Source organism: Cydia amplana, chromosome 9 (genome assembly GCF_948474715.1).
Source record: "Cydia amplana chromosome 9, ilCydAmpl1.1, whole genome shotgun sequence".
NCBI classification, from domain to species: domain Eukaryota; kingdom Metazoa; phylum Arthropoda; class Insecta; order Lepidoptera; family Tortricidae; genus Cydia; species Cydia amplana.
In genome coordinates, this window is record NC_086077.1 from 17,420,831 (window position 1) to 17,439,805 (window position 18,975).

At 41.5% G+C, this 18,975-nt stretch overlaps 1 protein-coding gene across 1 annotated transcript in view; it reads right to left on the reverse strand.

Moving 5' to 3' along the window:
- Window positions 1–4,365: 4,365 nt before the first annotated feature.
- LOC134651257 (uncharacterized) overlaps window positions 4,366–18,975 on the reverse strand; it is a 74,874-nt gene continuing 60,264 nt past the window's right edge. Inside the window, exons 4-5 of the mRNA XM_063506326.1 lie at window positions 5,466–5,697; window positions 4,366–4,499 (exon numbers count right to left, since the gene is read on the reverse strand). Coding sequence (XP_063362396.1) covers window positions 4,399–4,499; window positions 5,466–5,697 — 333 coding nt within the window. The 3' untranslated portion in view covers window positions 4,366–4,398. The remainder of the gene's footprint in view (window positions 4,500–5,465; window positions 5,698–18,975) is intronic.

Genomic DNA, 18,975 nt, shown 5'->3' on the forward strand with positions numbered 1-18,975 from the left:
TACAATTTAATAATGTGTTAAAATCGTGAAAGTTTAAATCAGTCTGATGTCGTTATTCATAAAATGTCAGTAAAATCTAACAAACCGCTAATAAAAACCTTTGTCCCGAATTACATTATACCGGGTGTGTCATGTAATAAGAGCAAGAAATTAAAGGCCACAGCGTTTTTTTTTAATTATGAATACTTTGTATTTTTCTTACAAATTAAATATTGCCTTCAATGTACGCTTTAATCAGTGTAATTGACGTTGCTTGTCACGCTTTAAAGATAACAAAATTCGCAATACATTGCGTCTTAGAATAAACTTTAAAGTGGACTAAAAATCAAAGACAAGTTTGTCAAAAATGTTGGTCAGTTTGAGGAGTATGCTACAGTTTAATTTATTGCTCCTGTTACAGGCCCCACCCGGTATAGGAACATATTGAAACATTTTTGCATAAATAATGAAAATAAAATTTACAGGCCTTATGGCCCTTTATCAATGAGTATTTAATTATGTACCTACTTACATAATTCTGCTAAGAGTACGCCATTATAAAATAACCAGTATAATTAACATCAATTTTAAAATATAAACAACTTTATTTATTTAATACATATATTGGCACATTTATCGATTTATTTACAAATGACAATATCAATATGTTTATACTTACCTACGTCATAAGTTGTATACAGGGTGCTTTTTTCATCACTGACCAAACTCTGAGGGGTTAATATGTAGGTCATACTTACTAAACAACTTTTAGTATGGAGCCAACCCCTAAATCGCGAAGAACAAATTTGCCGTCTCATACATTTCGGTGAATCTGAGTCCATGTTTTCTGTAGAACAGCACATTTTTTTTCGTGATTTCGGAGTTGGCCCCATAGTAAAAGTTGTTCAGTATGACCTACATATTCCCCCCTGTTACCCCTCAGAGTGGGGTCATAACAAAAGCACCCTGTATATAGTAATTTATAAATATAAAGCTCAGTGTTTCATGAAAATAAGGAAAGTTTTATCATTTATTAAAATTACAGAAAAGACGAAGCCATTACAAACAAGTTACATTATTCATTAATTTTAAGAGAAATGTTTAAAAAGTGTTTAAAAATCTGTATTAGCTTATAATTTAAGCAGAAAAAGGAAAGAAAAATAACATAATAACCAAAATAATTTATTTTCTTGTAATAAGAAAGTGTAGTTTCGAGTAAAACCCGTCTCTTAGCTAACTTTAAAGTAAACTTTATAAAATTTTCTCATGTAAATTTCAAACTTTCGTGTGTGAGGCGAATGAAAATATTCGTTTTTACTTTGTACTGCCCACCCCTCTGCACGATAAGTTTTACTCATAGCACGAGTTGCGTGGCGCGGCTCTGAACTTTCCAATGCCTATATGTAGATTGTAGATTTTATAACAATATTATATTATTCGCTTTATATTTTACTAGCGACCCGCCCCGGCTTCGCACGGGTTAACAAATTCTACATAAACCTTCCTCTTCAATCACTCTATCTATTAAAAAAACTGCATCAAAATCCGTTGATAGTTTTAAAGATCTAAGCATACATATGGACAGACAGCGGGAAGCGACTTTGTTTTATACTATGTAGTGATGATAAGCAAGTAACTTTAAAATAAGTAACCAAATTGTGTAGTTATTATCGATTTTCCTAGCAGATAGATTCCCCATTTTCCCAAAAGAATGATTTTACATACAGAAGACATAATCCGCCTGAGATATCAAAATAACTAATTTGTTTTCACCCGATGTGAATTGTTTTTGTTTAACACTTATGTTTTGTAATAGAAAAGTCTCAGTGCTTGACATGCTAATGCTCATTTTGCTTGATATAATATAATATATCTGGGGCTCATTTCTCAAACGATATTAATCTAATATTATTAGTGTGTTAATGACAACCGATATGATTTGACAGTTCGTGGACAATAATATTAGTCTAATATCGTTCGAGAAATGGGCTCCTGTCGACATCACGCGACTCAGGACTGTGGCTGTCTACGGCTGACTTCCACTCAAGACGGTATACTGGCCACTTACAACAATCACTGGCGACACATGTCACCCACTGTTGCCAGACGAGCAAAGTCCGGCAACTTAATTCGTGCCACTTTAGGCAATATTGCTGGCATGGAACACTCGGACGACTTTATACAATATAAATCACATTCTCATTATCAAATTAATATTAATACAATTACCGTATGATTACGACAGGATGACATGAAATAAATTGCTTAAATAAACGTATATTAACGAGCCTTGCTTTGTTTTAAAACAAGCGAATAATGCTCATTCGTCTTTCACGCAATATTTTAAAATTAACTTCATACGTTAACATAATTTAAAGCGGTTTATTTTTATCAAGTGGAAAACGGTAATTTCAAAATTAACTTAGTGTAAGGCCTGAGTGGACGCTCGAGTTGGGCGTGCAGCGGGGCGGGGCGTTCGGCGTGCATATTAAACAAATGCAAACGTATAGTAGCGGCCTTAGTGCACGCTGCTCAAATCACTTGTGAGCCCGACGCCACGCTGCACGCCCCGCCGAACGCTCCGCTTCGAGCGTCCACTCAGGCCTTCCACTTATAGATAATGAATTATGTCATTTTCATTACTTTCCGTGTTAAACATAAAAGCAAATGACCTGGATAGGCACTCATTTATTATGCCGAGCTGATTCAAATTTTATACTTACGCTTACGGTCAATATAATAGTTTTCTTAGTTTTTTAAAAACCACTAACATACTTTTTATATTAAACAATAAAAACAATTTCTACAACATACTTAATTGGATTTAAGATAGATTTAAACTATACTTTCAAAATGGTTCATTAAATATTATGAACAAACATTATCTTAAATAGAATTGCATCGATCATTAACAATCAAATATTGCCACATCAATAGTAAGAAAATTTTAAAGATAAAAACAATAATTGTAAAAAGTGTGATATGCCAATATTAAGAAAATTTTAAGATGATTTTAACGAAGATGAAATTCAATATCGAGAATTTAATTGTACGATATAATTTATTTTATTAATTACCTACGGTGATAATTTACTTGAGTGCATCACGTTATTATTTACATATATTTACGTTATATTTTAATTCGAAAACATATTCACAGCTTCGTTTGATCTGAGAAAGGTGCCTGTAAAAGATATTACGTATATTTTTCTCATCAGTTTTTACGTATAGATTTCTATTGAAAGAAATATTTAATATTATAGGTACTTATTTATTTCTATAAATATTTTCATTTTATAATTTACAAAATAAAGTTACATAAGGTTGTCAATTGCAAACACCTTTCCGTTTTATTTACATACTTAACCATTTACATACTGTACTCTCGCCAAGGACTTGCTATGAGTCTAGATTCTTATTTTTATAGAAGAACGCAAACCTATGACTAGGGGGCTTAGTCAAGATGACAATGGTTGATAAAAAACCCCAATCGCGAATATTTTTTTAACCCGATATAAAAAATAAAAACTTATTGTGTAAATAAATAAATAGGAATCAGATAGTGACATACCTGTCATAGTATTGATTCTTGAAAATGTAAAAAGTAAAAGTTTTAACCATTCCATTTCATGGAAAAGTGGCACAGTAGAAAAATGGGCACACTTCTTTGTGTCGAAATTAATGACAAATAACGGCCCTGCCCTATTTGATGCAACAAAGTAACGGTGTGACTTGGCTTTTATTTTCACAAGCCCATTTTGCTTATACACCAACCTAGACGGATAGACAGACTTGCCACTTTGACTTAGAGATAGGTACGAGCAAGATTTGATAATAATAGAACAAGTTAAATAGGAAAGCGGTTCTTAGAAGGCCTATTCGGAATTGTTATTGACATGATACCTTAACCCGAGAGCGACGGCACGTATGCTCCAAAGCGTGTTTATTCAACGCTGTAACCGACCACAATAAGATAAGGATAGTTTATTATTCCAGTAGGCATATTAAAATGCGCTTATGAACGTCAAATAAAGCTACACCGGCTCTAACCCTACAACTCTGCCTCGAAAAGCATTAAATACCCCTCAATTGGAGGGTATACCCCAATATGGGACCGGCAAGAAACTCGGCGGGACACATCTTTACATTTTGTTTTAATTTAACGAATATATGGCGGTCAGCGTCAGCGTCTCTACGTAGAGCGTGCTTTCTATAGCCAAGGGGTAAACACGGTTCGTAATATATCTTGGCATGCATAAAGTTTCCTTCATATCACAATTCAATCGAAGAATTTTTATTGACATAAATATTATCGTGAATTTTTCTAATATTTTTGTTTTAACTAATATGGATTTTTGCATTCTATTAACTTTAAACTTTAATTGTGAAGTTTCCCTGGCGAGAGTGCGATATGATAACCTAGTCTCGTAGCAAAGGCACTCGTCTCCTGGCCAGCAGTAGGAGGGTCCACACGATCATCTCCGAGCGTAGGTGATGGCGCGCGCAGCCCGCGGCCGCTTCTGCAACAATTTATATCATAATGGCGTTATTCATAAACGGCTGCTAACTTAATCAGTTGATGACCGTCGTTTGTCCCTATCTGTCTGATTAACTTAGCAGACATTTATGAATAACGCTGTATACTCGTAAGTGTTTCGTCGAATTTTTGATACGTATTATACTATATACTTAATAGTTAGGATATACTTATTACGAGTATGTTATGCAACTACATACTCACGCAAATCAACACGCTATTATTATTATTCTTAATACATTATCTCCAATATTACTTGCATAAAGTTACCGTATCCAGAGAGCGGAAAATGGAAAATATATTTTTGGGTAGTGATGCTAATTATAATGGATGTTAATCTCATTTCTGGAGGCGCGTGTCCTGAGCGAAGATAGCAATGTTGGATAACATTATTCTCGTCCTATCGGATATTTGGCTAATTAAGGTCACAGTACGAAAAGCCGAGTTCCGTGTAGGGCCGCAGAAGAGCTCCTGGAGGTGAGGCGCGCTTCCACGCGAAACTGGAGGCCAAGCTGCGGGAGGTTAGTGCCAAATACAAGTATTTTAATACGGAGGCCGAAGACCGAACTCCGCAAAAGGCTCGGAGCATCTGATAAGTGTCCCCGCAACATTCCCAAGTATCTTAATTGCGAAGTATCTCGGTCTTGGAAATCGCGTTTGAAGCGCGCCTCTCCCAGAGGCTTCAGGCTTTCGGCAATACGCGGAGCTCGGCCTTCGGTTTTAGACAATTAGACAATTTCTGTGTTTGAAAGGTGTTGTTTCAGCTTTAACGTCCCGCAACTGGGCCTTCGGCCTCGCGTGGAGGCGCGTCTCTCTGTAACACACGGGCCTTCGGCCCATTCGGAAATATTGCGGGAAGCGCGCATTTAAACTACTATTGTTTTGTGTTTTGTGCAGGAGGTTAGCTGCAGCTTGGCCTTCGGCTATAAAAAGGGAAACTATTACTTACTATTCTTACTAAACATGTACGTCGATATATGCGGGCGCGTCGCGACATACAGCCGCACCGACATAGCCCTAATATTGGGCGGACGTGTCGGCACCGTCGCGCGACACCGCAGCGCGAGGTAGCCCCGGTGTGTTTCGTAGTCGTCCGGATATACGCGCAGTGTCCGCCATGACGCGCGCAGGCCTTCGCTGTCGGGCCCGGATATGTGTGTTGGGTGCGTTATTAGGGGGTCCTGTAGAATAAATTTGGTGTTAGATATATAGTTGAGAGTTGAAAGAAGGAAACAATACTGCTAGGCCTGGTTAGGTTCCTACATAATATTTTTTAAACTGAATAAATTCGCTTCCAATTTCAAGAACGCTCTTCAGTCTCGATAAAACTTCTACTACCTAAAATCTTGGACGAAGTTTACAAGAGTTCTTCGCCCAATCAAATCCACATCTGCACAAAAAATATTATAACTATTCTGAACATCTCAGAAGTGCAGTGCTTAAAATCGCAACTGATGCCTAACCAGGCGTGACTCCCCGATTGCGTCGCGTCGCTACAAGAGTACATGCGGTCCACACCAATTTTGGTTTCTAGACATATTAGTTGCCGTGCACCGCTACGGAACGGACGCCTGCTTGTGCTAGCGCCACCTGGCGTTATCTGTCGTAATAGATGCGTTTTGTTAGAGAGTGAGTTTTATACTTTTTATGGTATATGACTGAGAGCAGGTATCAGACAGTTGCGTCTCTATTAGTGTGTACTAATAAATAAATAAATATTATAGGACATTATTACACAAATTAACTAAGCCCCACGGTAAGCTCAAGAAAGCTTGTGTTGTGGGTACTCAGACAATGATGTATATAATATACAAATACTTAAATACATAGAAAACAACCATGACTCAGAACCAAATATCTGTGCTCACCACACAAATAAATGCCCTTACTGGGATTCGAACCCAGGACCGCGGCTTCGCAGGCAGGGTCACTACCCACTAGACCAGACCGGTCGTCAAATACTACTAATAGCGAGTAATATCAATATTATAATAAATTCATAACAGAATAGCAAATCTAAACACCACTCCGCTACGTAACACATTCAAAGTAAGAAATTCTGTTACAGCGGAAAAATAAAAAGTAAATTCATACTTGTCAAAAGGACATTTAGGTCATTTATGAAAACTGCCTGTCACCGATTCGGGAAAAGTGAAATGTTTTGACACCTTTCCTTGTCAGATGAAGTTACAGGAAATTAGGGTGCGGTAAAAATATCATCAAACAATATTTATAACTAGGGCCCGGATTTTTGCGTGCGAATATTATTTTAGGGAGAGAACAAAGCTTTTTATCGATAAATTGATATTATCAGTCTGTTTACTAACCACTCAGTTGCTTTTGGATTTCAAAAATTGTAGCGTAAATTGCTTCGCGTTTTTAAGCCAATGTCCGCGCGATGCAGTGTTTTATTGAAAAATTAATTAATTGGCGTCTAATGAACCATTTGCTATGATTTTTTTACACAGAATAGTTAATAAAACAAGGAATCTGATTCCGTTGCTTAATGTATGGGTAATTAAAATAAAAATAATTATAAAAAATGCGTAAACTTGACACACTAAAAAAGTCGAAACCTTCAAGCAGAGATGTATTTAAAAAAAAAACTAAAGCGATAACACCTATTTTTTAGTATCGTAAAAAAAAGTAGATTAGTTCTTCTTTTATTTAGTACCAAATACCATATAAGTGTATATTAAAAATCCTTAAATAAACATCATTTCATTTTATGACACGTCACGCAAGAAATACGCAGGACGGATCGAAATGTTTCGTTGATTCATGATGTATTTTTGAATGGTTAAAGAGACTCAAGTACGGAAATATAGTTCTAATAAGAACAAGTAACTAATAATCTTTAATTAGAATAGTCACAGTTTGCAATTATCGCTTTCATTACGATTTTACAAGTAAATAACAAGAAAGTATTACGTACCACCGCAGTTTCGGGTTCTTTTGCCGATCAAAAACAACACAATATCACATTTTCACTATAAATTTTTCACATCATTAATCACAGAATGTTAGAACAAAACCATATTACACAAAAGAAAACTGCTAAATACGGAATTACACTAATTTAAACGTAAATAAACAAAGCCGATATAAAAACACCCGCAACACCTGATCCGACGCCGGTAGGACTGGCCGCCATGTTGAAAAAATGGCCGCCGCTGGTGATTAGGGTCGGGGCACACAGAGTGCGTTAGGCACAGGTAGGTCCAGCATTCGAAAAAGTATGCAGACATTATTTTCAGTCACCGTCATATTCTTATCTACGTTATTTAAGGTACTTTTCCTTCATGTGACATAGTCTGGGGACACCCTGTATATGACCATGCACTAATAAAAGATATACCAATAACCATGTGCAAATAATGTCAGGTTTCCCCAAAACACAATCTTAGTAGTTGAAACATTAGTAGGAACACATAACAAGAATGTACCACACGGGCACGCAAAGCGTCTAGTGTGCCTCATGCCTTACGACGTCCGAGCGAGACGTTCGCTAAATTGCTTTTGGTAGCTAGAGTTACCAGCCGCCCGGCACATACTTACAATTGTTTCTTTCGCTAATCCTGTATAACATATCACAGGTTTAAATGATTTTATGATTATAAATGAAACTTTATATTTAGACTATTTAAATAACAATATTTTATTTGAAAAATATGACTTATTCTTCAAAGTCTTATCTTATTTCAATCGCAAGTAACCGAAAAAAATCACCGTTTAACTACTTTGAAGTGAGATAGTAATTCATAATTCTACATTAGAACTGAAATATACATTCTATCTGTTAGTTAGATAAATACATAATCGTTTGGTATAAAATTTAGATAGTAAAAGAGTAATTAAAAATACTTACGGCTTTTTTAAAACACCGACCACTTTTCCGCAACTTCACTTTCGCACAACTTTGAAACCGACAGCTGTTTAAAATATTTTTATTTTATCATGTTGGCTAATTTTTTTTTTCTGTATTGCCATGTTATTTGTCTATGCTCGGAACATAGTTTAAACCGCTTCCAAGCCGCCACTCACAGATAAAAAATCAAAAATCGTACAATGGTCGTCTGGTAGCTCTGGCTACCAGAAGCAATTTGTAGGCGTTCAAAGTTGGTAGCTCTAGTTACCAGAAGCAACTGAGTGGCTATAGATATCTATAAGGTTATAATTTAACCAGGTAGGTAAATAAAATAACACTTGCGAGCAATACCTTAGGTACTTAGTATATCAAAGTTTTAAAATATATAAGTTTTCGTAACTATACTAATTTACATGAAGCGCCTTTTCCAATATAATAAAATCCAACGCGGCAACGCAGCGAGCGTGATGGGAACATTTGCGTCGGGGGCAGCCCGGAGCGGGTTTCAGTAGGTAGGTGTTTTATACATATTTAGTATATTTAAGTTTACGTACATTTAGGTTTAGTGATTAAGAAAGTTTTTAATTCGTTTTATGTTTAGATTATGTTATTTGTGTAGAAAATATTGTAGATTTACAATATAATTATAATTATTTCATAGGTTTATCAAAAATAAACGAGTTTAAACCATTTTCTTTAACTATTTATGTCCTAAAATACAGTGATTAATAGGGCACAATACTGAAAATTATACAGCTTTTTAAATCTCCCTCGAAATTTAATAGCATCAGGCCCATATTTCACCACGGTGACAGGTGGGACAATTGTCGACATCACTGTTACTGACGTCACAGGCCTCCATAGACTACGGTAACCGCTTACCATCGGACGGGCGGTGTGCTTGTTTGCCACCAACATATTAATTTAGAAAAAACTCCATTATATCGCCAATAAATAAGTACTTATTTTGCAAAGCTAATGACAATGTCACAAGAAACTCGACAATTGTCACGAAATTCCGACACAGAACTCATTTCCTGTCAAGAATTACCGAAAGTTCTATTAAATCGTCTGACAATTGTCGTCATCATCATCATCATAAACTTCGAAAGAGAAATACCTACCTGTTTTTAGCCGATATAATAAAGTTTTTTTTTAATAATACAATGATGGTGGCAAACAGGAATACGGCCCACCCGATGGTAAGCGGTAACCGTAGCCCATGGATGCCTGTGACATCAGCAACAGTGACATTTGTCGAATTGTCGCACCTGTCGCCGTGGTGAAATAGGGGCCAGTAAAACAGAGAGTTTTATAAATACGCGTTAACGGCAGCTGGTCTCAAAACCGACATTGTGTTTTTATGACCACCTTCCCTGTTACACGGGTATTAACCAAGGGTACAGTATACAGATTGTAAAAATGAAACAATAAGCGATGATGTGAAAAATGATCCTACCAAGACTGCGCCAACTCTAAAAACTTTCTCTAAACTAATATTTGTGTTTTCTCTAGTTAAAATTGGTTTTTCACACCATCTATTTGGAAAATCTATTTGCTCCACGCCTAGCAGGGATCAAAGTGGCACTTTTTGCTATAGGACTCGCGCTACGCTCAGGATTCTTCGATTCGTTCAGAATTCAATGTACGCCCTCGTCGTAAATATCCCATTTTGCTCCCTTATAACAGAATCTACTATTCCATATCACCTCAGTGAAAATGCGTTTTCACTAGATAAAACTAGTTTTCCGTAAGACCTCGGTGAAAACAAGTTTTAACTGGGATTTTTCAGTAAAAACTAGTTTTGGCAAAGTTCCTCGCTGAAAACTACATTCCACTAATAATTAAAAAAAAATGATGAAGTGGTTTATTACAAATCCAAAGTGTGTCGCTGAACATCAAACTCAGGTTAATCAATTCGACCCTCTCATCAAATATCTACCATACTACCTTTTCTGAGTGGTGCTACTATTTTCCGAAAATCGTTTTTTCCTAGTTGGGATTTCTGCCATTCGCAAATTTTACCACTTTTTAATTTCTCAATAGGTTCATTTCCCGATAGCATCTCTAACAAATTCGCATATTTTCCTATATATTTATTTTTCAATAGATTATTTCTCTAACAGGATTTCTAACCATTCGCAAAATTTCTCGCTATATTTCATTTGTTTACAATCACTAAACAGTGTAATTTGACAGAGCCTAGTTAGGTACGACGACAAGCGAAGCGAGGAGGAGTGTGTTAGGTGAAGTGCGCGAAGCCGAGCGAGCGAAGCGAGCGTGCCGCGGGAGCGGCCGGCGAGTGCCAGAACCAACATATTTAAGCGACTCAAATAATGTCCAGCAAGTTACTGCAAAAATCTGACCCCTGCGACATTGCCAAAATTATACCGGCGCGACGGAGGTTTTCCAAATATTCCCCCTTCATGTCGCCGCTGATAAGTTCCGTGGCCGAATCCATTTGCTTTATATTTAGCCGCTTTTGGGGCTCGTGTATTTAATGAATTTCTGTCGTTTGATAATATTACACCTGATGGCTTGAACATTTTAACCTGAAAATGTAACGTAGGTACGCAGTTTTTTGGAATTCTTTTTTTTTTCATAGATTTTGAAGGTTTTTATTTGGAATTTTGAGAACGATCAATTCGTGAATAAGAATAGAGTTAGACCAAGCTAATGGCAGCGATTTTGATAGCCCAGACAGTGCGATTGTTATTTTAACCTTTTGGACGCCAATGACCGATATATCCGCACCGTAGGTTCAACGCCAAAGACCGATTAATCGGTCACAGACCACAGAGCAACATAGACCTACGTGCATATGCATACCTAAAGTTCAATTTCAGTTTTGAAACTTCACTGACGTGGCGTCAGCGAGACAGCTTTTGTGTTTGACACAGCCTCGAAAAGGTTAAACGTGAAACTTTTATGAAATTGTGATTACAACTTAGCTCGGTCTAACTCTATTTAAAATAATGTCTTGTAAACAGTTTTCAAGAAAGTTGTGACCTGAAAAGCAATTAATTTATTGTACCTATTTATTATCGCAAGTTAACTTGCGATGTTTTGGCCAAAAAATTGTATAGACATGCTGAAAAACATTTGTTCAAATACCAGTTTAACGGTATCCTCCCGAGACCCAGAGGCATTTGTTTTGTTTTTGAATTTGGAACTCTTAGTTTACTCAATGAAAGTTCAAAATATTTTTTGGAATATGTACAAAAAATTGTACGCAGGGTCTTAGGAGGGTATCTGTAACCGGTGGACCTTATCTTAAAGATGGAAATGGGACAAATTGAGACAACTATATACAATATTGGTGTGCATCATCACATCACAAATGTCACCATACTATATAATTACATAATTATGTACGTAGTTGTATCATCCCCTAGGAACTATAAAACAAGCTTTTCTTAGTTTTGGACTAGTTCGATATGTTTAAGCTTGCCTCCCTAATTATCAACAACAAAGGTTGACTGGTAGAGAATGCTTCATGGCATTAAATCCGCCTATTGTACAGTAAGGTTTTCTTTTGTAATGATATGAACTATGAGCTCTCAATAGTAAAATATGACATAGAATTTATAAAATCTTATTGTCTGGGAGACATGCATACTCGTAGAATAATGCATAAAGGATGACACACGTTAGACCGGGCCGTGTCCGGGCCGGAGCTTCGTTTTCTATGGAAATCATCACGTGACCCGGACACGGCCCGGTCAGGTCTATCGTGAGTCATCTTTAAATCTAAAAGAAGAGCTAAAGGTTTTATAAAAGCGTTGTAACGTTTAACGTAATAAAAGACGATGACAAAGCTTTATGATTCTCAAGGCTAAAGAATTTATGTAAAAGCAGGACTACGTTAAAGGAATATACAGGGTAGATTTTTCATACGGGTGAGTGAAAGTTGACAGATCCTGTCTTGCGCGGAAATTATCTACGAAGATGTTCTCTAACTTTTTTTAATGACGAACGGTATTGTTACGGTACGGTATAGTTGAAATTGATGACTTTACCGTTGGTACCCAGTCGTATCTGGATGCTAATAAGAAATCAAGTATTTTATGTCGTATTAGAATGATTTCTGATTCTGATTATAAATATTTGTTATTTAAACATAACGAATGTAGCCAAGATACTGAACTTTTACTTTATGCACACTCAAACACATTTTTAACTAAGTAAAATACAATTAAATATTATAGGGACATTCTTACACAAATTGACCTTAGTCAATCCCACACTACACTTACCCACAAATAATTCCAAGAAGGGTTGTGTTGTAGATACTCAGACAACGATACCTATTATATAATATACAAATACATAGAAAACACCCAAGACTCAGGAACAAATATCTGTGCTCATCACACAAATAAATGCCCTTACCGGGATTCGAACCCAGGACCGCGGCTTCACAGGCATCAGGGTCACTATCCACTAGGCTAGATCAATCGTCGAAACAATATATTCCATCTTTTCTCAGCACAATTGCCTTCACTCACACTACTCCATACATCAAGTCGCATATTTTCTCTCGTCGCGGCAATATGTGCCGTGCTAATTGCACTCGACGTTGTATTTCTCTAATATATCACCCCAATTTAGGTGTCAGTAACTCATACAAAGGCCTCTAATTACGAAATCGTTTGTTCTCTATTCTAGTACAAAAGCCTATGCCACTTAGATCCTCGCGTGCATAGAGTAAGTACTGTTAGAACCAGATGTTCTATAAGTTATTATAGTCGTAGAGCCTGCGGCGGTTTTATCTCGGTATATAATAATTTGTTAAGATCCGGCATAAATCAGAAAAATGCACTACCTATGGGGTACCTTTTCTCTGCAGCTGACTGTACATAGTTACGTTTAAGTATTGATATGTACGGTAAGGTTACATTTGCATCCGTATGGCCACGCAGCAGCGTTAGGTGACAGTCCATTTCCAACGACAGCTGCACTAGTGTTCATTTTACTATGGAAATTGACAGTAACAGCGACGCGTTCAGTACCAGTAATGCAGCCGCGGTCAGAAATGGAATGTTATCATAAACGATATCAGAAACGGAGCTTCCGGCGCTTACTATGACAGGTGATCACGTGGTGCTTTCTATAGAAAACGAAGCACCGGAAGCTCCGGCCCGGACACGGCCCCATCTAACGTGAGTCATCCTTAATCTGAATTTTAATCCGGCGCTTCGTTTTCTAAGCGCCACGTGATCACCGATCAGCCGTCATAAAATTTGGCATGTCGGGCGCCCCGGCCCGAGCTCGGCCCAGTCTAGCGTGAGTCATCCTTTCCAGTGGACTAAGCAGGGTGAGTCCGGTCTAGCGTGAGTCATCCTGAATAGGCAGACAGCAACGTTTTTTGAAGTGAACACTTCTTTAGCGGCGCTGTGCACTTTTTGAGGTGGGGAAAAAATGTTAAACTCGAGACATCGTAAGACGATCACGTGACCGTAAGATTTAGATGGCCACTCATTTAGATGGCATTTAAATCAATAAAGAAAAACTCAATATCATTACATGAAAAACTGTTAAAAGTAATGTCATTGAGTTTTTCTTTATTGATTTAAATGCTATCTAGTGAGTTTAGCTCTAACTGGTATTAATATAACTCGAGAACTAACAGTGATGTGCTTAGGGGTTTCAAGTAATTAACGCTAACGCTAGATGGCGTTAACCTCAATTATACATAGTGCATTTTGCACTAGTCATTGAGTTTTCACTTCTGCCGGCGCCCCGTTGTTTTTTTTTTGGCTCTTGGACTAACTTCCTCTACTCAACGTTCTAAATCACAACGAGCATTTAACAGTGAAGCACATTCAAGACATTATGGTTTGCATTCTTTGCCAAGTGTTTTATTACTACGAACAGCGTTCTAATTATTTAGACTTTTAAAATAATTTAGAATGTTGTTTGTGTCTAAATCTAAATTTATAATCTAAGTTTTATTTATTTCGGTTTATAATTTATAATACAGTTCCGTGATTTTGTTACTGACAGAAAACGCACAGCCTATATATATATTATATACATTAGGTACTAGCGACTCGCCCCGGCTTCGCACGGGTTAACAAATTATACATAAACCTTCCTCTTGAATCACTCTATCTATTTAAAAAAAAAACCGCATCAAAATCCGTTGCGTAGTTTTAAAGATCTAAGCATACAGACAGATAGACAGCGGGAAGCGACTTTTTTATACTATATAGTGATTCAAATGTAGGTACCTAATGTGAGTGTTAGGCCCTATTTTCTTAAATCGTAGCAGGTACGTAGGGGGGGGTGTGGACTGTATAGGCTTCTTGACATAGGCGGGATGAAGTAATGAAACAACGTAGCTGGAGTATCTTCAGATCAGAGGCAGGAGGGTCGAGGTCGGAGAGGGTTTCTTCTTTTCCTTTTAGTGTTTCCTGCTCGGCTGCTGGTTGCGTAATGACGCGGTGCGGGCGGCGCGCGCTTCTTTTATTGGCCTCTATTTTATGTGCCTCGCCCCCCGCACCGCGCATGCCGCGCCTGCGCAGTTCGTACCTGCGCAGTGAGTGCGCGCATGCGCCCTCTCTTTCTTTCGACCCTCTCACTCTCTTTCTTTATTTAAGTAAATTATCTTAAATCCTATATTACACTTGTTTTATTCTAATAAGACTCTACCTAACCTATTTATTTCTTATAAGATTCCTATTGGCAGAGTGAGCCTTTCCTTTGTGGCCCATTCTCTGCCCTATATTCGTATTACTGAGGTATTAAAGACGGAGAGATCATATTTTTATTCTACAATTTAGGTACTTATGTTAACGTCTTAAAACTACTTATTTATTTCACTTATTCTAATTACAATTTTATACCGCGTCGTGTACATTTCTCCCGCCGTCGCCTTGCGATCCTACTGGTAGCACGACGATCTTCTTGGTAGGCCGCCTCAGCACGTGTCCCCGGCTGGTGGTGACGTCGACGACTCGTACTACGCCATCCTTGCCCGGGTACGTCTTCGTTACTATCCCACGCGGCCATGTGTTGCGGGGGAGGTTGTTGTCGCATATGATGACGACGTCGCCGACGGCCGGGGGAACTCCGCCTTCGTAGGGCTCCCGCCGGTGTTGGAGTAGCGGCGCGTACTCGCGGACCCAGCGCTGCCAGAAGGTGTCGGCCAGCTGCTGGGCGCGCTTCCAGTGTTGTCGCGCGCTCGTGTCGCTCTCTTCAAAGGTGCCAGGCGCAGGTGAGTAGCAGTCTGGCCCGAGCAGGATCATGTTCGGAGTCAGGGCCGGCGGGTCCTCGGGGTCCACGGCCACATGGGTGAGGGGCCTGGAGTTGACGGTCGCTTCCGCCTCGGCGAGCAGGGTCTGCAGGGTCTCGTCGCTCGGGTACTTCTCGTGCAGCGTGGCCTTCATGGCCTCCTTCACCGTGCGCACCATGCGTTCCCACACGCCCGCCATGAATGGGGCGGCGGGGGGCAGGAAGCGCCAGTTAATGCGGCGCGCGTGGGCGGCGTCCCTCATGGCCTCCGTCAGCTCGCGGTGGGCTCCTCGGAAGGCGGTGCCGTTGTCACTCCATAGTTCGGTGGGGCACCCGCGCCGGGCAATGAAGCGGCGCAGTGCGTTGATGGCTGAGTCGGTCCTCAGCGAGACGACCATCTCCAGGTGTACGGCCCTCGACGTCATACAGGTGAACAGCGCGACGTACCTTTTTTCTCTATGGCGGCCTACTGTCACTTCTTGCGGCCCGTAGTAGTCTAGGCCCGTAAACGTAAAGGGCCTAACGTGATGGGCTAGGCGCGCCGCCGGTAGGTCGCCGGTCGACGGGGCTGCGGGCTTCGCGCGCCGCAATCGACACCTCGGGCACTGGGCGATCACTTGTTTCACTGTCGGCCGTATTTTCACTATATGTACCCGCTGTCGTAGCTCGTTGACCACTATCTCGGTGCCGCCGTGATGTAGCTGCTCGTGCACGTGCGAAACATACAATTTTGTATAATGATGTTTCCCGTGTAGCACTATAGGTCGCACTGTTTCCTCTTGAATATCGCCGGCCGCTATTCTCCCTCGTAGGCGTATAATGCGATCTTCATCTAGGTAAACACTCAGCTTGGCTAGTCGGTCGTCCTTGTCTGGCGCGCGGCCGCTCGCTATGCGCCCTCTCTCTTTCTCGTAGCTATCTTCTTGCGAGGCGCGCACTAACAGCTTCTCGGCGTCGTTTAGGTATTTAGCTTCTAACACTAGGTACTTCTTTTCTTCTTGTGTCTGTGCAGCGGCAGGTCTGGCGGGCACGCGTGTATGTGTCGTGCGCTTGTTCCAGGCTCCATCTTGCGTCTCATTCGCGCGCGTCCGTTTGCGCCTGGCGGCCGCGATAAGTTGTGTCGCGGGCCGGGCGGGTTCGCTGGGTCGCGGGCGCGCGAGGTCGATGAACTGTAGCACGCGCGCGGTCGCTCGTACTAGCCGCGTCCACTTAGAGAAGCGCTCGAACTTAGGTATCGCCGCGTGTTTATCTTGAGGCACTGTAACTGCAGCGGCGCACGTTTCTTTTTCTTCACCGGTCACGGGAACTTCGACCTTATTCTCACGGGGCCAGGTCTCTTCTTGCTCGTACAGAAAGGACGGGCCTACGAACCATCTGTGGCTCGTATCGAAGTCAGCTGGTGTGGCGCGGGTCGCGTCGTCGGCTACGTTGTGTGCTGTCGGTACCCATCGCCACTCGTTCTTCTTAGTGTGATCTTCTATCTCGGCGAGTCTGTGGGCCACGAACGTCTTGAATGTGCGGGGCTCGGCGCGTATCCATGCTAGCGCCGTGCGGGAGTCGCTCCAGTATGTTTTCGAAGCGATCTCGAAGTCGTGCTCTTCTAACACTGTGTTTGCTAGCCGTACGCCTAGGACGGCCGCCTGTAGCTCCAGTCTAGGTATGGAGATAGGCTTCCTAGGTGTGACGCGGCTTTTGGCGGCGGCTAGGGCTATTTTCACTGAGCCATCGGCCCGCGTCATCCTCCAGTACACTGCGGCGGCGTAGGCTTCCTCACTCGCGTCGACGAACGTGTGTAGCTCGCGGGCGGCGGCGGGCGTAGCGTCGTAACACCTAGGTATTTTTAGGGTACCTAGGTCTCGCAGTTGTTGTAGCCAGTCACTCCAACGCGCGCGCAGCTCCTCCGGTATAGTCTCGTCCCAGCCCGTGCTATGTTGCCACGTATCTTGCATGATTCGCTTGGCCGGCGTCGTAATGGGCGATATGAGGCCGAGTGGGTCAAATATCGACATTATGATGCTGAGTGCTTCCCTTTTCGTCGGAGGCCGGCGGTCGTCGATCACTTCTGGCTGAGCTCTTCTTGTGTTGAGTCGAAAGCGTATACTGTCTTCGTTCGTGTCCCATAGCAGGCCGAGCGTTTTTTCTATCTCGCTCCCGCCGATGGGGACAGTACTTCCCTCTCGCTCTTCAGAGTCCGCGACGTCACTTATTGCTTCTTTTTTGTTCGTGGCCCACCCACGCAGTTGAAACTGGGCTTGCTTGTGCACGTAGTCGACGTCTCTGGTAACTTGTCTTGCCTCTTCTATTGTGTTGAAGCTTTGTAGATAGTCGTCCATGTAGTGATTTCGCTCGATCGCTCGCGCAGCCTCCGGGTACTGAGTAGCGTGTTCTCGTGCATTCCTATTTTTTATGTATAGGGCAGTGCACGGCGATGACGACGCGCCGAATATGACGGACGTCATGCGGTACTCTTCTGGTTCCCCGTCGCGGCGGTCGCCCCGCCACAGGAAGCGGAGGGCGTCCCTGTCCTCTTCGCGTATCTTGATCTGCATGAACATCTCTTTCAGGTCAGCTGAGACTGCGATGCTGTGTTGTCGAAACTTCATGATGACGCCGGGTAGCGATTGCAGGAAATCTGGGCCCGCGTGCAGCATGTCGTTGAGGCTGCGGCCGTGTGAGGTGGCCGCTGCGTCATGGACCAGTCTAATCTTCGGCTTCTCTGGATTGCAGACCGCGAAGTGAGGTAGGTACCACGTCCGCTCGCTAGGTGGCGTGGTCGCGCGCTCGGCGTAGCTCGATGTAAGCAGATTGTTGACGCGTTCTTCATATTGTTGTTTCAGGTTCGCGTCACGATCCAGCTTCCTCTCGAGTGTGTGTAGCCGCTTGAGAGCGTCGTTGCGGTTGTTCGGTATTCTTTCTGTCTCGTTGCGCCACAGCAGCCCGGTCTCGAACCTGCCGTCGGGTAGGCGGCGACTCTTCTCTTCTAATATGCGGAGCGCTTGCTGCTCGGGGTCGCTGCTCGGCCGCCGCGGCTCGATCGCTAGTGACTCGAGTGCGAAATAATTCTTCATTGTTTCTTCTATGTTTTCAGCCGCCCCGGCCCGTGTGAGGTGCGCGCAACAGTACGCGACAGGCTTCGCTTTAGTGGTGCGACAGCCGTGAAGTACCCATCCTAGTTGGGTTCTTGATGCGACGAGTTGACCGCGCCGTCCTTTTCTTATCTCGCGTGACACGATCAGCTCCCAGTTGTCTTGACCGATGAGTATTTGTGGGGTAGCATCTCGGTAGGTTAACTTGTGTTTCAGCCCCCTGAGATGCGCGCAGTTGTCTATCTCGCTCACGCCGATTGATTGGGTAG